The sequence below is a fragment of the Erpetoichthys calabaricus genome, chromosome 18 (genome assembly GCF_900747795.2).
Source record: "Erpetoichthys calabaricus chromosome 18, fErpCal1.3, whole genome shotgun sequence".
NCBI lineage: Eukaryota > Metazoa > Chordata > Cladistia > Polypteriformes > Polypteridae > Erpetoichthys > Erpetoichthys calabaricus.
Window position 1 is genome coordinate 61,575,716 of NC_041411.2, and position 22,621 is coordinate 61,598,336.

The following is a 22,621-nucleotide window of genomic DNA, read 5'->3' on the forward strand; positions in this document are numbered from 1 at the left end:
TAAACATTCTCTGCATGCCATATAATGGATGCTGGATTTTGTGAGACAGCCATGCCCATTACACTGGGAAATCATCTTTATATGTGTGTTTATACTAGCCTGGTATTTTTCATTCTCCTGAAGCAGAACTTAATGAGAACTTACATTCACTTATGAGTTTTAAAAGCAAGTATTAACAATGCTTCTTAAGTGTATGATTTATACTTTAACTAATCATCGAGTTCTTACCTGAAGAAAAGTAAACACAGGCTCCATTTCATGCCTTCAACTGATTATTTATGAAATGTCTATATAGCATTAATAACTGAATTGAAGTCACGGCAAAATAGATTGAAGGATGCACTATGATATCCAAAACTGTTACTTAAAATTGGGTACATCTGCTCACTGTTGAAAGGGCAATTTTTGCACAGAATAATTACAGAATTAGAATAAGGACAAAGCATTAATTCTAAAAACGAAGCAGATCTAGCTCAGCCTCTTAAGTGGCAGTCGTTGCTCAAAGTAATGTCACTCTAATACCAAAGGAGTGCAAGCTGGCAGCAAAAGCAGCATTAACAGACTAAAGTGGACATTATCGATACCAGAATATCGAAGGGTCTGTAACAGATGCAGCCTGTCCTTACCACTCCTCACCTTTGCCTGTGTGTTTAATTTTTGAGTCTGGCCTGATTACATTTTAGGTGGTTGAGCTCATCTAACAAAGATAAATCAGTTGGACCTCCGAGTCTGACCTCCAGGTAGAGTGAACAAAAGCCACATTACAGAGATTTGGTTTCAAAGTGAGAGCTGCATACAATTTACCCAATGCCCAAAAGAGTCATAGAAATATAGTCATACATTGTAATACAAAACAGTGCACACTGTTGGAAAACAAATGACAGATACCATAAAATCATTTAACTATTAATTTAAAAAAAACATATGCATAGCAATATATAAAAAGGCATAAAAGTGCAAAGTCATGAATATAAGGCACAAAGGTGTCTATTATGCAGTAAAAACGTGACATAAAACTATTAGTTCTATTTACATGCTACAATATATAAATATATAAGTACACTTAAAAGTGATCCTTTGTTTTTTATTGCTGCCTTTTCAGGTCCAGTTTGAATTTGGTTTTGGTGACATCTTGGATTTGTATTTTGTCAGCATGTCATTTTCAGTAGACGTGAATCATGAAAGACGTGGCATGAGTGCTGCTATTTCTGTTTAAACTGGTCCTCTGCATACGATATTAAGAGGTCCTTTGCACGTCTGCCAAAGCCTAAAGCTGAAAAAGCTAATATCTGCTTTGCATCTCCCAGTGTTTTGTTCTCTGGAGGAAAAGAAAATATAACAGAATGTGTTCAGAGTACAGTGTGAAATGGGTCTCACGCACCAGTCTGCATTTTGGATTCTAAGACGTAAGAACATGACCTACTTAACGTACTAAAGACAAAGGGCATTAGATGAATGCTGAACCTATACAGAACAGTGAAAAACAAAATATTAAACCAGAATTATCACAAAACATTAAATAATATACACATGGAAAAAAAAACCTTTGATCTTGGACTCAAAGCAGAGTTGGCATATTTTTTATAGCATTTTAGATCACATGATTGTGTTCAATATTTACAGTGTGTAAATGAAGTAAATGTGATTTATGACCTGGAATTTTAATTTACCTTTATAATTTATGAAAAACTGAAAGACAGAAAAAATGGCTACTTCTGGCAAAACAACTCATATCTGTAAAACACGTCACAAATAACAAGATGAACAAAATTGTTATTTTGTACTTAGTACCACACATTTTGCTGCAGAACTTAGAATTAAATCATCTCTTTAACTGTGTATAGGCCTCATTCCTGAATTAGACCAACATTTTCAAAGCTAACAGACTTTTCCTGTGGTCCTCTTACTTAAATTTAATCGTTGATATCTAAAACGTAATTTTAACAAGTCTAAAGACAGTTGACTCTATCAGTAATTCCAACTCATCAAAACTACAGATACCTGCTTATCTGCTATTCAGTTTTGGCTCCTCAAAATTTAATTGCAGATAACTTTTAAAATCAGATACATCTCAAATTGCCACTTAGTCAAAATGTAAATATAGATATCTAAAGTCGATATCTCAGTACTCAATGGGAAACCTTCCTCAGTTGCATGATAAAGTACATTGTGCTTTGATATCAAAGTTTTCACTTGCTTAGATATATCATTTCTTGCAGTGAAGCACATTCAGACAATTCAAATTTTGTTTTAGATATCTAATATAACTGACTTGTCAGAATATAATTATGATTACACATACACGCATACAAACAAACAAGTGTGTCTCCTATAGTGAATGTAGTTAAAGTGCAAGTACCCACACAAGAAAAAACAGTTAAGAGTTGAATCTTACAAGGGAGCTTGAGCTTAATGGCACTAAAGAGAGCTGCTGCATTTCCAGTTTAAGTCAATTGTTGAAATAAATCACAGTTAAAAAAAATGATTGGCAGTCCTTAAAAATACCAAATCATAGCACACATAAACATTCTTTAGCTACTTCTGCCTTAATTAATTGTACCTTTCTTTTCCATTATGCAGCTTGAACACCAATCTCCCAGAAACTGTCAAAAGTGACTTAAGGGTCACTGATGCCATGTAAGGTTTATTAAAGCAAAGCTGCACGAGTACCCGCTTAAGATGGAAGCATCCGTAGATGAAGAACAGTTAACGGCTTACAACTGCAGGCACATCAAAGGAAAAGAGATAGCCGTGAGCTTTACCAGCTAAGGTGCTGAAGGTAGACCCAAAGGACACCACTCGGAGCCACAACGTCAGTTTCATACTAAGAGTACCATGTACACAGCACAGCGCACCTCCTCGAGTAAATCACAGGTCTCCGTCTTTGACCCGAGTAATTTATTGCCGTGCAGTTTAGTCCTGTCATCTATTCAATTGATCTGTGCTTTTAAATGGAATTCCATTAAGAGCCCGTAACAAAACAAGGACATTTTTAGAAATCCACCAGACTATTAATACTGTACTGGCAAAAAGACCAGTATGACAGAAAAATCTAGTAACCCTGGACTGGCAGACTACTGCCAGTTTTTGCCCTGATTTAAAGGAATGGATAAGCCACTTAGTAAGATGTTGTTTGCCACTGCCACTGTCTAAATCAAATATAAGGACCAGGTCCATTATACAGAAGACTTGGGTTGCTGAGTGGGTCAAATGGTGCTCTAATGGAAGCTTTACAGTGCCTCCTGATGATTTATTTATGTCTGTTATGTTATGTAGTTACATTTACTAATGCTGAATCATTTAAAAAACTTAAAAGACACTGTAAATGAAACAGAAAAATGACCACTATTTAACAGGTCATTTTAACTTTGCTTGTTTGCTTGTATCTTTGAATCAAAATGATACAGGAAAATATGCTTTTTAATCACAAGCAATGTGGACCATATGAAGTCTTGGGCCTTTTATCCTAAAATAATTTTTCATGATTTTCCACCACCAATAAACTATTATCTATGTTGCTTGCTTTGACTCCCTTCACTTTAAAACCTTATTTCTTTCTTTTGCACTACTGCTTCCTTGATTATTTTGTCCAATTATCTTTTAATTGTAATAGCATGCAAAGTTTTTTGTGCTTCATTAAGTGTTTGCTTTATACAGAACTGATGTTTTTATGTAAATTGCATAAAGTCTTCATTTAAATTGTAATGAATTTTAAAATTCAGATTTCAGAGTGCTATTATGGCTTCAGCCCCAGCCTCATGATTTTCTTACAGAAGCATGTGGAACATTGAAACTATGACTATGGCAAAGATCACACAAAAGCATGACATAGAAATCACATTCAGTCCAGACCACAAGTTGCAGTTTGGTTTGAATCTGTGATAGTCAATGGAAAGTAAAGACTAAATCACTAATTACAGACCAAAGTAAGCAGAGTTGATTTCCCTTGTAGTGAAAAGAAATGTAATCACCTTCATTGCAGTAATAAAGAATAGCCAGTCCAGCAACCAGACTGAAGCAGGTGATGTAGAACACTGGACCTGAAAAATAAAAAGTACAGTTAACGTGACTGTTATGACAAAAAGAAAAAAAAACAAATGCACGAAAAAGTGCAGATAACTGATATATTAAAATGCTTGTGTAAAGTTATGCAATCAAGTGCATCAATTTAGACAGCTCTGATTAATTTTCATATCATAGCAGAGCTGAATTGTGTATTTTTTCTACAAGATAAAGAGCCATTTAAATCATTTAATGTTAGCCTGCACTTCTATGGTAAATAACTAATGTGGTAATATGGCAGTTGCCTCTCATTATCTTTGTACATATCAAACAAATTATAATTTTGGCTCATGTAATTACTTTCACCAAGGCCCAGACTACTGAATATTAATACTCAGAATACACATTCAAAAAATTATAAGTAAATGCATTTACATGTGATTTAATAACCTGGGGCCTCATGCATAACGCCGTGCGTAGAATTTGCACTATAACATGATGTAAGCACAAAAGTCAAAATGTGCTTACGCACAGAAAAATCCAGATGCAGTAATCTGTGCGTTCGCCAACTTCCGCGTTCGTCCGCTACATAAATCCTGCTCAGCATGGAAATAAACGCACATGCACGCGCTTGCTGTCCCGCCCCAACTCCTCCCAGAATTACACCTCTTTGAATATGCAAATCAATATAAATAGCTCTTAAGCCCAGCGTTCTGTGAAAAGGCAATGGCAAAAGTACGAGGAAAAATAGAAGAAATTCAGCAAATACCAAATGGAGGCAAAGAAAAACGTACTATTTGTTGGTTTAAACAGTTATATAAGCAACAAAAGGAAGTTGATCGAGTGACATTGCGTGTCGGAGAAACTCGAAAGCTCAAGTTCACAAAGTCGCGCAGTGCCTGAAGTAAAAAAGTTCTCACATATCAAAGTCAGCGTGAAAAGGAGACTCGTAGCCCACCGTCTGAGTGTCATATGAAAGCTTATTTGAGTACAGTGAAAAAAAGGCACACAGTGTGAAAAAAGCACGAAATGTCAACTTTAATCTCGAAATTTCCACTTTAATCACATAGTTTATTTTGTCATTAAAATAGAACATCATAAACTTCATCTTAAAATCGTTTAATTTACTAGTTTCTCAAATCCCATCGTAACTAAAGTAGCACGTTAAATGCTTTGTTGTGTATTTGATCTTATATGTGCTCTATGTGCCTGAATCACTACGTGCTCTTCCTCCGACAGGACACAGAATCCATTACGTTCGTAATATTACAGCTCTCTTGAATAATTCAAATACTGAGAAGTATACGTGATATAATTTTCATGATGATATGAGTTAAAGCATGTTATTAAACATGGGAACATGGTGGCGCAGTGATTGTTCATGTCTTACAGCAACAAGATGCTTACTGCGCCATGCGCGACCTTCAATGAAATGCTAACTAACCCCCAATTCCTGTCCTTACTTTTCTTTCTCCAAATACCCAATCAGCACACAATCAACTCTGCAATAGACGTTAAGCCATCTGTAAGCTTACAGTAGAATGCAGATTTTTCAAAACTTTTAAGGAACATCGAAATATCTTCGTAATGTTTAATTATTCTATCCCTCTATCCTTCCAGTGTCGCGCCAGCCACAGCATGAAAACAGTGTGAGGCAGGAACAATCCGTGAACGGACAGCCAGCTCCTTGCTAGCACTGCGGCACCATGCAGTTAAAGTTAATGTTTTATCTGTATAATATAATCAACATATTTTGCTGCATTTCATTTTAAAAATGATATTGTCATCATATGTAAATACGCACTTTATAAAGTGGCTCAGGTTGTGCAATATTATAACTCTATCATAAGTACAATTACCTCATGGTAACTTGCAAGTACAAACAGTTCTACAAGGAGCGTGTGTTTAGAGTTCTTAGGATGGAACTGTTTGTGAACCGCGATGTCCAAACAGGAAAGGCTGTGAAGCGTTGGTTGGATGAGAGCAGTTCAAATAGCGAATGGCTGAGGCAGAGAGTGCTTGATGCTGTATACCGATAATTCTCTTTCCGATCAGCTGCTGTAGATCTGTGATTCACACTCAGATACAGTGATATAAATACTCCGAGTGGTGCAGTGTGAGTAATATGGAAAAAGATGATCCGCTGTGGCAACCCCTAACGGGAGCAGCTGACAGAAGAAGAAGAAGGTGCAATGAGAGTAACAACGCTAAAGCAGTTATGGTATTTAGAACAGTTTGACCATTCCATGGACCAATATATTGTTACAGGTTAATTACAATCAGATGCATTAAATTTATGAACGATATGCATTAATTTCAGTGTATTTGATAAAGCTGCTGTTGTGGATGTGGATCTAAGAAAGGGTAACCACACAGGAACAGTAGCACTGCTTTGACGCTGGGTGTCGCCAGTCTGCAAAACCGAGCGGAGAACTTGCGTACGACAGGGTATGAGGTACTGTGGAAAAGTGCGTGGCTTTACGCCAAGTGTAGGTTTTATACATTGCGATTTGAACGTGGAAACGTTCTTATGCAACATTTCTGTGCGTACGCACCGTTTATACATGAGGCCCCTGGTTATTCATAGAAAGCCAATTTTAAAAATGCCAAATATACCCTTATTCCAGTTGGAGAAGCGAACCCAAGTAGATGTCTCTGTGAGTAACCCAGTTATTTGGGCATGTAAACCTTGCACGTTGCCATTAAGAATAGTCTGGGCTTGTCTGTTACACTCTGCTAGCCTGTGCTTGTCTGTTTGCTTTGCAGATGCCTCCAGCAGCCATGGGTAGAAAACATTGGAAATGTCCACGAAGGTAAAGTTCCAGAGGCAAATGCTCAGGCAATCTCATTATTCCTTCACGTAGGTGAGATAAACTGTCTCAGTATTTCAGAAAATGTTAATGAGCAGAACGTACTGTGCTAAGCTCAGCAGCACAATCTCAGGAGACACAGGCTCCATGCTTATTAACCTCATCCTGGTTTTGTGAGACTATTTAAATGCATTTATTGACAAAAGAGATAATAGACAAGGGTAACATGGGGTTTGCAAAGTGTACTACTGCTAACAGGTCCAGAATCCTGAGTTCAAATCTTTGCCTGGCTACTATGTGGAGATTACATATTCTTTCTATAGCTACATTGGTTTTCCTCTCACATTTCAAAGGCTTGTGTGTTAGGTTAATTGGCAACTCTAAACTGATTCAGTTTAAGTGAGTGTAGATGTGTGCACTGTGATGGCCTTGGTGCCCTTTACTGACCCAAGTAGAAGATTTACTCCCCATGGAAAAAGCAGCAATGAAGAGAAAAAACTTGATCAAAAAGAATGCTTTAATACTAATGGCCTATAAATATCTTAAAACAACCCCGGTTACAAAAAGAGAACCTGGATGATGCTTTTACCTCTCTCATTGAGCACACATTTCTCCTCAAAGCTTGATGATATTTTAACTTCTTTGCTATCAGCAGCATCTAAAAACAAAACAATTTTTTAGACCACACAAATCAAAAAAACAGTGCAAAAAAGTTGAGCACAAATTGTAGTCATCTGACACACTAATGAAGAGTACATGAATGTGCTCTTCCTGACCTCGTGATTATAGAAAAGCACCTATTTATCTCCAATATTTTTTAAAGACCTGGCAAGTACTGTCAGATGGAATGCAAAAAAATATTTGTAAATTCAAGTACATTTATAAAATTTGCAGTTTATTACGAAGTTTCCATAATAAGGACAGCAAAGAAAGTCTTATTACAATAACTTAACAACACCAAGAATACTCATCATATATTTTTAAAACTCAACCAAACAGTAGATGCATTATTTAATTGATCTTTACTTGTACCCACATTTTTCAGAAATAAGCTGCTTAATATTCCATAATAAATTCTGATTTATTTTGCATTGCTTCTTGGCTGAAAACAGCATTCATATTTTTAGATTTGAAAGTTACAAATTTACTCTATATTGCCTTTAACATGTATTGATAAAATAAAATACATCAAGTCTATGGAGTCATTTTGGGATTAATGTTTTTTGGTCCGCTGACAGCCAGCCCCCTCTACTTTACACTCCCCTTTTGCAGAGCAGAGGATAGGAACAGATGTCACAACACTGAAGTGGCACAAGAAACATTCCTCAAAGGTGTTTCACTGACAGATAATACTAAAGCAGACTGCAGGAGAACTGCCATCATAAGCCTTAACAACACAGCTAACATTAAATCATGCATTAAGAGTCCAAATAAATGAAAACTGAGTCACTCTATTAGCACATAAAAGAACTTTACTCTAAGGTAATTACATGTGAAATCTATCTGCAAAATGTTTCTTGATCATTATTGTTATTTAAAAACTGATCTATTATATATATATATATATATATATATATATATATATATATATATATATATATATATATATATATATGTATATATATATATATTTTTTTTTAAAATTTTTATAAAGAAATACATTCATATTTTGATATCTCAAACTTCCAGTAGACCTGTTTTTAAATTATATATACAGATACAGCTTGTTTTCTGTAACAATGTTCATTTCACAAATAAGTGGCAATTTTTCAAATTTAAATAGCTTAACTAAACACAGCAGTGTAATATGCCATATACACAGCATCAAAATATTTCAAAACATAAACTACACAGTATATATGAAAAATGCCCAGCTGAAGAGGTTTTCAGCCTTTGCAAATGCAATGGTGTACGTGAGGTGCTTTGTGCCTTGGTTCACAGTATACCAATCTAGCAGCTGAAAACAGTGATGCTAACTTTCTTTTTATCTTTACTATCCCATGAAAAATTACTTTCTGTTTATAGCACACTTTTACTTACTGCAAGGTTCTAGGAAACCATTTGTAAAAAGTTCAAATGAGCAGATAGATAGATAGATAGATAGATAGATAGATAGATAGATAGATAGATAGATAGATAGATAGATAGATAGATAGATAGATAGATAGATAGATAGATTTTATTTGTCCGAGGGGTAAACGTTGGCTCTCATTACTACAACAGTGTTCTTATTTGCAAAGGATTATTTTCAGTAATAAGTAATAATAATAATAAGTAATAAGTAACAAGATAATGGAACTTATAGAATGGTTCCTGAAACATCAGCTGTTTGCAGGAGACTATCACCAGCTAGTCTACAACAATTATGGGACACACAAGATTGATACAGGACAATAATCCTGTGCACACTTTTAACAACATGTTCAGTTCATACTTTGAAACATTTGAGTTTATCTGGAAAGAACTGTGGTATTCATCTCTTTCTCTGTTAGGGAAATGCGAATTAATGTAGTTTCCAATTTACCTACGTTTACTATGAAGTCAAGCAAAATGACACCTTTTATTGGCTAACTAAAAAGATTAAAATATGCAAACTTTCGAGGCAATTTAGGCCCCTTCTTCAGATTACATCTTGCCTGAAGAAGGGGCCCGAGTTGCCTCAAAACCCTGCATATTGTAATCTTTTTTTTGTTAGCCAATAAAAGGTGTCATTTTACTTGACTTCTCACTACATTCATAATAGCTAACACGGTACAACACCCTAGTACTACCTACATTTACTAATAATGTGAAGTTTTGGCTAATGCACGCACTGGCCAACAGGTGGTGCTCTTAACCCTACAAGAAGTCCAGCTCTGATGTTCATCTCAGTTGGAATTGTATTAGATACTAAAGAAACAGAAACGCACATGCAGTGACTGATAAGTTAAATTGTTGAGAAGGCTAAGGTGTATGGGCTCTGCTTTACATGAAAATGAAAATAAAGGCATCTTTGCATAACAGAGTAGAACAGGCCTTATGTTCCATCTTCCTTAATCAAATTCTCTCCCCTTTCACCTTCTCACTGTGTTCTGTGACTAGTATTCCTTTTCATTTCTAATTTCATACTGTCATAGCTGGCTTTTTATTTCATTTCACTATAGCTTTTTTAACTTTTTCTGAACATATTTTAGTGAATATAAACCATCTGAAGAATTTAAAGTTCAGTTGTCAATTAAAATTTTGAAGACATCAATGATCTGAATGTAACTAATTTCTCTGAAGCACAGAAAACTAAAGATGAGTTATGGAAATGCCTGGGATTCATGCTAAATAGCTAATTGTGCTTAAATATTTAAACCTTTCCTTGATTTTATTCAAAGTGACATATTAAAAAACAACTTAGTTAGAACTGCATGATTAGACCCACACACACACGCACAGGTCACTGCTCTGCCAGTGCTATAGCTGCTAATATCTTAGCCTGCAGGCGAGATCAATGAAATCTAGAGACCCTCCTACTATCACTGCACAAAAACGCCTTATCCTTCAATAAAATAACTTCCCTTACTGCTGGTGTCCACCAACTGGCTGAAAAATGTTGCTAGGCATAGGGAGGCCTCATCAGTCTGGCTTAGATTTTAAACCATGACCCTCACCAGAAAAAGAAGAACTTAAATGATAATGATGACCATAAACACTGCATATACTCATACAGAATTGTTACAACCAGAGCACATACATGCAAGGTGGCTTGATCAGGGTCACACAGTGTGTTATTAAGTGGTGTGGACTAATTAAGAAAATTTTAGCTTATTATTTAACACATTAGTCACCCTTAGAATCAAACTGGAAAAATTCAGATTTTAGACCACTTCTTCCTTATAAGCATGGACACCAGTGGCCTCATTAAAAACGCTGTGCGTAGAATTCCCACTAAAACATGGTGTACAGACAAAAGTGGAAATGTGTGTATGCACAAAAAAATTCAGATGCACAAAACTGTGCATAAGCCAACTTCCATGCACTTCAGCTCCATATATCCTGGTCCGTCTGAAAAGCAACGCATTTGCACATGCCTGCCACCCCACACAGACTCCTCCCATAATTGTGTATAGTTTAATATGCAAATCACTATATCACCTTTCCCATTCAGTGTTTCGTTAAAAGGCAATGGCAAAAGCATATGAAAAAACAGAATTTCAGCAAATGTGAAGTGGAATCAAGGAAAAACATACTATTTGTGGGCTTAAACTGTAGTATAAACAACAAATGGAAGTTGATTGAGTGATATAGAGTGGCGGAGAAACTCGAAAGTTCAAGTTCAGAAAGTTGCCCAGTGTCCGAAATAAAAAAAGAAGTTTCAGATATCAAAATCACCGCGAAAAGGCGAGTCGTAGCCTACCGCCTTGAGTGTCATATGGAAGCGTATTAGGGTACAGAGAAACGAAAAAAAAAATAAGGACACAATGAAAAAAAAGGTCAAAATGTCCATCTTAATTTCCTAGTTTACTTTGTTATTAAAGTAGAACGTCGTAAACTTCATCTTAAAATCAATGTTAAATATACTAAAGTTTCTCAGATCCCATCGTAACTAAAGTAGCATGTTAAATGCTTCGTATTGTATGTATTCTTCTGTGTGCACTGTGTGTGTGAATCACTAGGTGCTTCTTAAACGGGCTTTCTCTTACGCTGACAGGACACAGAATACGTTACATTCATGATATTACAGCTCTCTGAACAATTCAAATAGGAAGATGTGTACTTGATATCATTTTCATGATGTAATTAATTAAAGCATGTATTAAACATGAGGGCACGGTGGCGCCGTAGTAGTGATAAGCTGGCACCCAGTCAAAACATTTTTCCTGTCTCCCACAAGGTGCTTGCTGGGATGTGCGTGACCCTCGATTAAATAATTTAATGCTGCAGTACTGTCTCTTTCAAACGTACCAACTTCCAGGTCCTGTACTTCCTTTTCTTTCTCCACGTAACCAGTCATCACACAATAAGCTCTTTAATAAATGTGAAGCCATCTGTAAGCGTAGAACGCTGATTCTTCAACACATTTAAAGAACATTGAATATCTTTGTAGTACATGTTTAATTATTCCATCCATCTATCCATCCAGTCCCAGCAAGCATACAGCATGAGGCAGGGCCAATCCCTGGACGGGTCTCAAGCTCATCGGTACCGCTGCGCCACCATGCCCACACGTTTAATTATTAACAGTATACATTATTTAAATGAAGTTAAAAATTTAGCTACACATTTCTTTCACTATTTTCAAATTAGAAATTTTGTTAAACAAAAATTGCCCTATTTCCCCCACCTCGCACCCTCCACAATGCTGTAAAAAATACTGCTCAATTTTGAGGAATTAAACACCATTTCCGCATTATATAAAAGCCTATTAGAGTCCCTACCTTTCAAAAATCCAAGAGGACATTGGGAAGAAGATCTCTTAATCAATATATCAGAAAAGGAGTGGAAGATGGCAAAGCAGAGAATTCACTCGAGCTCCATATGCGGAAAGCATAGAATTATTCAACTAAAAATTATATATCGAGCTCATCTGTCTTGCTTAAAACTGTCCAAAATGTTTCCAGGGCAAGATCCAACCTGCAAACGCTGCAACCAAGCTCCTGCCTCACTGGGTCACATGTTCTGGTCCTGCACCAAACTAACATAATTTTGGACCAAAATTTTTAAGTGCCTTTCAGAGAGCCTTGGAGTCACAATCCCTCCTAACCCATTAACAGCTGTGTTCGGTGTTCTTCCAGACGAACTTGAAGTGGAGAAGGACAAGCAAACGGTGATTGCATTCACTACACTTTTGGCACGCAGACTTATTCTGTTAAATTGGAAGAATCCTAACTCTCCTCTGATAAGTCAGTGGGAAACCGATGTTTTATATTATTTGAAATTGGAAAAAATCAAATTCTCAGTTAGAGGATCTGCACAAAATTTTTTCAAAACCTGGCAGGATCTAATCAATATTATTTTAGAATAAGAGAAATAACTATTATCGCATTTAATTCCCTTCTCCATCTCTTATTTACCTATATATTTATTTCTCCCTTTCTTTTATTTATTGTTGCCTTATTAAAAAGCCCTAAGCAATTCTCCTTTGGCTTAGCTCTCCTTCTCAGGGGTGGGGTTCGATTTGTCTTCAATTTTGTTTGGTTATAAATTGATCTATTTGTATGGAATGATTACAATAAAAATTAATAAATGAAAAAAAAATTATCTGTATAATGTAATATACTAGGGGCTTTGCTCCTTGCTCGCTTCCCTCGCCAACCACTTCGCTGTTCCGTTATTTCACCGAGTAATAATTTCCATTTATTTGCACTATTGCGATCTTTACTATAAATTTTTTGAGACTTTTGAGACTTTTAGTACTTTCATTATCTCTAAACTGCTCTGCAGGTGTATTACGCCAACATTCTTGAATTCTTTACAACTTTCTACTTTGTCATCTACTCTTTCTCTTTTATTTCCGGCCCTGGGCGTGGTTAACTCTCTTGGCACAAAGTCTTGTCTCGCGGGACGTGAAAGTATCTCTCAGAAAAAGTCATGTCTCGTCCCAGGCTAAAAAGTCTCATCTCATCCCAGAATTTTTTTATTATAATAGAGAGACATACTTTAATGCATTTCATGTTAAAAAATTATATCAAGAGCTCCAAGAAGGTAGCTCTTGGAAGTCTAAATCGACAGGCCAGTCGTCATCATCTGTAAATATGTACACTCTTCTATTGAATTGAACTCCTTTATTGTTATTGTATGGTACAATGACATTCAATATGCACATCCCCTATAAACTTATTTTCCTATAAAATGATAAAATAATATGATAAAAACAATGAAAAATATACAATATGAAAGCTAAGTACAATATACATGTACATATAATGCAGATAGTGCAAATGGTTCATAAATTGACTCAGGTTGTGCAATATTACAACTATAGTGCAAGTTTACAGTGAGGTAATTGTATTTATAAGTACAAACAATTCTACCAGGAGCACTTGATGGACTGATTGAGTGCATTTTTATAGCTGTTGGGAGGAATCGGTTTCTGTACCACGAGGTTTGTGCAGGACAGGGCATTTGCAGAATGGGAGAAGTTCAAATAGACTATGCTCATGGCTGAGGCATCGTGTGCTGTAAATGTTCCCCAGGGTAGATGCTGTATCCTGATAATCCTCTGCAATCTCAACACAGCCCGCTGTAGAGCTTTCTGACCAGCTGCTATACAGCTGTGATTCCACACTCAAATACAGTAGGTTAAAATACTTTGAGTGGTGCACTGAGAGTTAATAACGCTAAAGCAGCCATGATATTTGGAATAGTTTGGCCATTCCGTGGATCATTATACTGTTACTGGTTGATTACAATCAGATGTCTTAAATTTATAAATAATATGTGGTTAATTTCAGTGTATTTGATAAAGCTGCGTCTAGGATGTGAATCTAAAAAAGAATGGGAAACCTCACAGGAACAGTAGCACTGCTTTGACTCTGGGTGCTGCCAGTTTGCAAAACCAAGTAGAAATTTGCGTACACACAGGGTAGGGCTAGCATGACAATGTGCGTGGCTTTACTCCAAGTTTAGTTTTTATACACCTCAAAGTGAGCGTGGAAATGGGCGTACACAACATTTTTGTGCATATGCACCATGTATACATGAGACCTCACTGCTCTACGATTTTTTATGTAGGGTGTACTGGAGCCTTTCTTCTCCTCCTCTCCAAACTGCTCCATGTCTATGCTGACAATAATGGTGGTCATGGCTTGTAGCTTTCCATCAGCCTTTCCCTTCATTGTTGCCTCTAGAATTTTGTCGACATCTTTAGCAAACTGTTCCCACAGGGTTGTTATGTTTGCAACAGGAAATTTTATCCACCTCCTGTTAGACTTGATGCTGGAGGGGTTGGTTTGCAACACTTGGAGGTTCCAGGCACTATGGGGTGACTCCGGGCCGGACTCCTCCTACGTCTCACCAGGTTGAACACTTACATATTGATAAATGGGGGTATACACTGTACATTATAAATATACTGTATTTACATACACACCCTGTTTTTCTGTACTTTAACTATGCTATATTTGTAAAAATGTGCAGCACTTTGTTGCTTGTACATGAAAATGTACAATATTAAAAAACTGTTTTGCACTGAATATTTTTGCAAACACAACCACGCTACACTCAAGGATATGGAATAAATACTACACTTAGGGGTTACCTGTCTTCTAGATGGTCACAACAGTTACCCTACATTTCATATTACATTTTGACATATACCTTAAAACAACAATCTCCTTGCAAACATTAAGGCAACACCTGAATAAATACATTCAATACGAATTCCATTCATTGTTGTACAGCATACTTTTATTCATAAGCCTAGAGCACAATAAAAATGAAGGAACATTCTCAATCCTGTTTAGTCCAATTGAGGGTCATGGGAGCTAGACACTATCCTGTCAGTATAAAGAGCAAGACAGGAAACAAATGCGATGTGAGTCCATTACAAGACTCATTCACACCTACACTATCAGTTAATCAATAAAAATTCCAATTAAACTTGTATGCATGCCTTTAGGACAAATGAGGAAAATTACAGTTCCCTGAAAAAGACCCCCTTCTCTCACAGGCTGAGTGTCTCTACAATAACAATGCAAAATACACATTTTAACAAAAGTAGCTCTAACTGCAATCTGACTCCACTATACACAATTATTATAGCATGCATTTTCTGCAACACGTTTAAATTAATTCAGTTGCTAAAACAAACACACTGTCAGTTTTAGTACATGTAGCCTATATGCATCTTAACTGTACATGAACATTAAAATTTAGCTATGGTAAGGTGAAGACTTGTGTGGATGTTGCAGCTTTGTACTAGCATATGTTGTGCTGTGTCAGAATGACACATAAAAAATCGACTTCCTAATTTGGTCAACTTGTAGTACAAATGATACATGAGTATTTCTATAGGTGTCCTGGTTCTACCAGTGTACCACCCACCTCTAACTCACAGCTCATACCCCAATGGAATTAATCTAGTAGGTCTCCTCCGGACTTTATTTTGTGCTGTTATGTCTCTTTACATATGGTAGCCATAACTGCACAGAACATTCCAGATAAGACCTTGTAAGTCCACTGTATAGTTAAAGAATAACCTTCCTTGACTTTTAATAATATGCTGTGATAAAGTACTATGGAAGTTGACTATTCAGTCTTCAATTTTATCCTATCTATTTTATTATGTACTTACATAATTACAATATAAAATATAAATGTTAGGGAGGGGATGTCATACCTCTTACTGGATCCTAATTTACAAGTGTATATGGTATGTAAGCACTCAGGTATTTATTGGAACATCATCCTTGCTACTGAAACTGCAAAAATTGGTGGTGCTTCAGTTTTTTAACATAATGGCTCTATAATCATTTTCACTGCCCTATGCCACCAATATTCGTTGTGTGTAATGTAACTGTAAAATGGTATATTTCACATAACAAACCTTGACAGTATAACTACTGAGGTCAGCGAACAATCCCATTTTATCATCCTGATGCAGGTTAACCCTTCAGAAATGTGATTCTGGCAAAATGCAAAACTATCATACTAAAACTAAGGCTCTGCTCTGTTCCTTTTGATAAATGCTTTAATTTGCGATTAGTGCAAAAATGTCCATTCTAACAAATATTTTACTCTTACATACAAGAGACTTAAGGTTAACATTTTTACAAAGGGGTAGATCAGACTAAGCATTTTTCCCCTTGTATTTCTACTATTTTCACAAATGGTTTCTTGAACCGCCAATGAATTATGTGGCTTGATAGGTAAGTGGAAATTTCTTTGGTGAGACAGTAGTAAAATGAAAGTCACTGTTTGATTTCAGACTGGTTCATCATTACGATAGTGTATTCAAAGTATTTCTGTTATAGATCCTGGTTTTCACACATTCACTTTACCTGTTTGAGTCAGTTTTGTTTTAAGTACTATATAGGTCACAAGCATAGTGGATTATGGATGATGTGCTTATCATTGTTTGGGCTAATGACATTAATTAATGCAACAAGGTGACTTTTCTCTGTAACAATAAAAAAAAATAACACTGTTGTGTGTAGAGTACGCCTGGGAGGATACGTATTTAAAACTAAAACAAGTGTATAAAAAAGCAGCAAAAGCAACTCATGAGAATGTGTAAGCATTTTGTATTTTTTACTGAAATGGAAAATTAACTGGAACCATGCTGTTAACCTCGTACCCTGTGGTTGCAGGTGGATCCTGATATTAGTGAAAAAGTGGAGTAAGAAACTTCAGCATGCAGACACTGGAAGATCCACTTCCCAAAAACATTACCATTGATGTGTAAAACTCACCTCTCCTGGTTCTTCTGCTAGGCAGGTTGAGGTAAATGTGTTCTGCATGGATCTGCAAAGCACGGTAGAATTCGTGACAAGCTTCTTCTCCTTTGTTTGGCAAGAAATCAAGCAACTCTGCCAGCCTTTTATTGGTTGCAAACTTTAAGCTACGGAACTGGGAAAGGAGCACAGCACAGATCGTAAATGTTTGTGTTATCCATGTCACCTTGAGTCTTCAGCAAGTGAGTAATACGAACCTTAGCAGAACAGATGGGACTTGATATATTCAGAAGAATCCAAAGTCAGTTCAAGAACAGATTCATCTGTAAACATACCTACCATACTCATTTGCCAGGTGTACAGTACATACCATTGTAAACTTAAAGGAGAGCAATGAATTAGGTATGATAAAAATGAATTAGGAATATGGTAAAAATGTCTTAACTACAGTGTAAATGAATGACAATGCAATTTATTTAGTGTTATAGTGATAATAAAAAGAAATTAACAGAGGTCAGAATAACTATTAATATATTCTGTATTCTTGAAGGCGCTTCATAAATATCAACATTTCACAGCTCAAATACAAAAACTTTCTCTTTTAGTTTCTCCAAACACAAGATTTTCTTCACACTGTAAAAAATCATTATATGATGCACATTGGCTTTGGTTATATTTGCCAAACTTATATTTCCTTCTCTATGTGGGTTAACACAAATGCTTTGTTGAGGCACCAAGACTGAGGACAGGATGTTTCTGTTGCTAATTAAACATGTATCTGTATTAAAAATATTTATAGATTACTTGTTTATGTGCAGCTGCATCACTGCAACAATACACAAATTTGTTTTAACGCAGAGAGAAATGTTTGTAGAGATCTAGAAAAATATAAGCAGGGCAATAGGAGCATACCTTGTGTGCTTCCTTGTCTGTTAAAATTTGAGGGTAGATCCTATTAAGCTGCAGAACCAGCTTATCAAGTAGATCAGTACTTAAATGTTGTTCTTGCTTCAGGAACAAGGCATCTAGCAGCAGCTGATCTCTGTAACTATCTAAAGAAGAAAACATCAATGGGGCATACAAATTACTAACTGGCTTAACAGAGGTAGGCAGGTAATAAACAATGTTAGCTGTCGTACATTGTTCAGTCTCACATTATGTTAAGGTACAATTCCTAGTCTTCTCTTTACGGCACTAACAATAACCAAACCTAAAAAAATATATTAAAAAAAGATTTTTCAGTTATACAATTTTATTCAAAAATGCTCTAAAAAGTAAAAAATACATTTTTGTTGTACTAAGATTTTGTTGGTCATATGTGACTAAAGATAAAATTGTGGGGTGACCACAAAAGAATTAATTTAATTCAACTAAAATGCATAGATTGGTTAAAGTGAAATTTCTAACCAGCTTAACTATGAAAAGAAAATGACACATCATATAAAAATTGATTAAAGTACAGTATGGAGGATAATGGATTTAATTGGAGAAATTATGAAATTGTAGGATTTTTTTTTATCATTTAAGGAAGCATTCCATTTAATTCTTTTGTAAAAACTACAGATTTAGATTGCCTTCCTAATATATGCTTTCTTTAAATATATTGATGGTGGAAATTAACAGCTTGGCCTGAATCACTGACACGCAGAATGCAGGTTTTTACCTTGCATTTGAAGATTCTGGATAAGCTACAGTCTCGGCTGCAATGAAGCAGAGCAAGTGGGTCTGAAAATGTCTCAACAGGTCTGATAATCTCAGTGTTTTTTTTGCTTTTACAAGTTCGGGTAATTTCTTACTATGTCAAATGTACAAATCTCCTTCGGTCTGCATGGGTTTCCTTTAGAAAGTTTAATAGCATCACATATCCCGAGAATAAGAACGTTCAACTAAATGACGACTGCACACGCTCTCTGCAAGTGCCTGTAGGTATGTGTGAGCGAGTCCCTTGTTGGATTCAATTCCCCACAATGGATGGATGAATATCTTACAAAAAAATGAAATGCCATTAAGTAGTGGAATTAAAGTGCACTCCATCACAGATTTTTTTTCTTCCATCCACAGCCTTCTTATAATAATACAAGTAATGGCGCACTGCACAATAACATGCAGTGAATACACTTGACTTGAGCATTCCTAGTTACTCTTCATCCTCTTTCTCTGTACGTTTTGCATTCGTTTGCTCAGAGGTTGATGCGCTTGCTGCTTCCTGAGCAGCTCGTCTTTTCTCTACCCTAGCGGCCCGCCTCTTCTCTTCTTTCGTTAAGTCAGTGTTTGTATTGCAATTAGTTGGTATGCTTTTATTAATTTTTCACTTAAGCTGACACTTATGTCTTCAATCTGCCTCAAGAATGATGTAAGATATGAAAGAGGTAGGGGAAGTGACGGCAAAGGTGGTAGGGATGAGAATGGCGCCCATACGCATGCGCCACACATCCGCCCTGCTGGCCACTGCCGAGAGTTGTTTCTACAATACAATAAAATTAAAAAAAGGAGTAACCTTGGAGGTTATTAATAGTAGATGCCATGTAGTATATGTGTACCGATTTCAGGTCAGTATTTCAAACGGTTTGCGAGCTACAGGTGATTTAAAATCCTGGACAGACAAACGCACAGCCACAGTAGCATATCTCTCTACATATAAAAGAAAATCCTGGAATGGAAAGCAAATGCAAGGCTACAATACGTGATAATCTCGAAAGACATTTTAAAGACCCGCGAGACCAAGGAGACTTGCCACGGTGCGTCTCGCGGGGACCATAAACATGAGACTTGGTGCCAAGAGATTGACCCAGGGCCATAGCAAAAAGGACAACGGCTGTACAGGCTTTAAAAAGATCGAAGGGCAGCGCAACAGCAGCTACCCCAACCGAACGCGAGCAGCATTATACATCCTACAAGAAAGAATTCAACCACGCCTGGGGCCAGTAATAAAAGACAGGTATTGCTTTTACAACGTCACGCGAGACCAGGCAGCTAGCCATCATTTAAAACAAGTCAACAGACCTCTAAGCTAGCAGTTGTTGGATTGCTTTTGGCAGGCAAGCATCATGTGCTCCGAGCTCTTCAAACAGCGACATGCGACAGGCAGAAGAGGCAGCTAGCAAGCAGCAAAAAGACAGTAAATGATCCAAAGGCATATCCTTAGCGTACCTTCAGTCGCAACACCCTTCACAACACGAGCAGCATTATATGTCTGGGAAGAAAGAGATGGAACCTCGCGCGGGGCAGGAAATAAAGAAACAAGTATTGTTTTTACAAAAGTTTTTAAAGTAAAAGTGAAAATAATGCATATGTAACAATTCACCAGAAAATAATCTCTTTAAATTGTAGATTGCCTGCCTAAGGTAAAGTCATCCCAGATGAATGGGGACGTGGGAATGAGGGGTCCTTTCATCGGATTAGCGCTATTTCAGATGTGGAATGGCAAAATGGGGGAGGCAGCTTGATGAATGAGGTCTCCAGGACTTAAAACAAATCCAAATCATATTATGTGATATCATCTAATGTGAAATTCTACTCCGTACTTATAGAATTTTTATTTTTATACTGTATTGAGGATTTATTCTGTTCTATGTATTGTACTGTATTGTATTGACCCTCTTCTTTTTGACACCCACTGCATGCCCAACCTACCTGGAAAGGGGTATCTCTTTGAACTGCCTTTCCTTAGGTTTCTTCCATTTTTTCCCCAACAAGGGTTTTTTTTGGGGAGTTTTTTCTGGTCTTCTCAGAGGGTCAAGGCTGGAGGGCTGTCAAGAGGCAGGGCCTGTTAAAGCACTTCTTGTGTGATTTTGGGCTATACAAAAAATAAATTGTATTGTATATCCGGTAAACCAAACACAGGGGTTGGCGAGGAAGCGAGCAGGCCCCTCTAGTTATATAAGAAATAAAGATGTTAATCGTGTAACGTCTCAGCCAGGCTGAAAGCCTTTTGGAGTGATGGGGCTAGAAGGTTGGGATGTGAGGTTACGAAGTCGGCGTTTTTCTTTTTCTGTTTTGCTTTTCTTTAACGGCGTCCCTGAGGACCTCAAATATGAGATAAATATAAGTGACTGTAAATAGTTCAAATACAAAGCCGTTCATTTTTTTGCCGTTACAACCCTGTATTTTTTTCTTCTTTACTGTACAAGTAAACTGTTTTCTGAACTTTACTTCGCCCGTCTGTTTTTTTCTTCTTTTTTTGAACCTGACGTGGTGGTCGCTACAATATAATATGTTCAAGGTTGGTTTTGATATTGTCAGAGACGGCTCAGGTTTACAAAGCGTATGGATGATCCCGTTTATCACTGCCTTACATTTTTATTTTCATCACCTCAATCAATGGACACCCACGCAGGCACTTGAATGATTTTTTAAAGAGTAAAACAGCCCCCCGGGTCGAGGCCCCGCCCATTACGTATACCAGCCGTAACCACACCTGTTAGCCCACAGGACTGCTGGTGGAGCCGCCAAGCAAGTCACAGCAGAAACCTCCGACTGGCGACAACAAGAGCTAAGCCCAAACACCGCACTAATTTCACCGGAAGTGCACCAAAAGAAATCACTCGCGTGTCGTTCAAACTTGACAGGCACATACGCGGAACAAAGTCAAGCCGTCATTAATTCCAATTATACAACGGAGTGTAGAAGTTATGTTGTACTTTGTCTGCCACACGAAGCCCATGGCGTGTTCATGGGACCCTATCGCATGCTATCCTAAGCCGATATTCGGAAAATGACAAGGTCCCGCGCTGTAAGGTCACCGAAATACAGTAATAAGTTTAAAGCTGTGCCACTCCAACTAGTTATGGTTTTATTTTCAGGCAAAGTACATATAACAACTGCAAAATAGTTGTCTGTAACCATTACTAACCTGACATTTCTGTTTGGTAATATTTTGTTCTACTGTGATATACTGCTCACGGACTCTTGCGTCCCAACTTCCTCACTTCGGCGACCTTATCATGATGGCGGCCAGACTGAACCGGAGTCATGTTTCAGAGACGCCCGCCTCTCTCCTGGGTGTGGTACGAACTCCTTAAGGTGGAAGAATTATACTAGACATCGTACCGGGACTGAAGCAGGAGGAGCTCATATTAAGGTGGAACTGCTAAACAGTGCAGAAAGAAATACACCCTTCCATTTTGTAATTCACATATCCAGTTCAGGGGCGTAGATGGGGATTTGCAGGATGATAAGTCCAGCGCAGATGAGTACCCAGCACCGGACTGCAGGGCAAACCAGAAACTACACTTAATCTTCCAGGACCCAACGGTCAACCATGTTGTGAGGGAGGACTGATTATCCGCATGACACCTCACGCAGAAATGCTCAAGGAGATTACTAAAGAGCATTTTTCTTTTGGGGCGGCACGGTGGCGCAGTTGGGAGATCTGGGGACCTGGGTTCGGTTCCCGGGTCCTCCCTGCGTGGAGTTTGCATGTTCTCCCCGTGTTTGCGTGGGTTTCCT

At 37.2% G+C, this 22,621-nt stretch overlaps 1 protein-coding gene across 2 annotated transcripts; it reads right to left on the reverse strand.

Annotated features, from left to right (window-relative positions):
• Positions 1–770: 770 nt before the first annotated feature.
• On the reverse strand, positions 771–22,161 carry card19 (caspase recruitment domain family, member 19). Of its 2 annotated transcripts, XM_028825515.2 has the most exons (6): positions 22,026–22,161; positions 18,086–18,225; positions 17,192–17,348; positions 7,402–7,470; positions 3,972–4,040; positions 771–1,318 (listed from the first exon to the last, which is right to left on the reverse strand). In XM_028825515.2, the coding sequence occupies exons 1-6, from the start codon at positions 22,030–22,032 to the stop codon at positions 1,203–1,205; spliced, it is 558 nt and encodes a 185-aa protein (XP_028681348.1). In that variant the 5' UTR covers positions 22,033–22,161; the 3' UTR covers positions 771–1,202. The 2 variants fall into 2 exon arrangements, with proteins under 2 accessions (XP_028681348.1, XP_028681349.1); XM_028825516.2 differs by lacking the exon at positions 7,402–7,470.
• Between the last annotated feature and the right edge of the window lie 460 nt (positions 22,162–22,621).

Excerpts from the sequence above, each read along its gene's own strand:
- card19 (XM_028825515.2), bottom strand. Across the intron at positions 7,471-17,191 it reads TAGCAGAAGAACCAGGAGAG|ATGCTGCTGATAGCAAAGAA; the intron begins GTGAGTTTTACA and ends TTTTGTTTTTAG. Across the intron at positions 1,319-3,971 it reads TCTTTATTACTGCAATGAAG|AGAACAAAACACTGGGAGAT; the intron begins GTGATTACATTT and ends CTTTTCCTCCAG.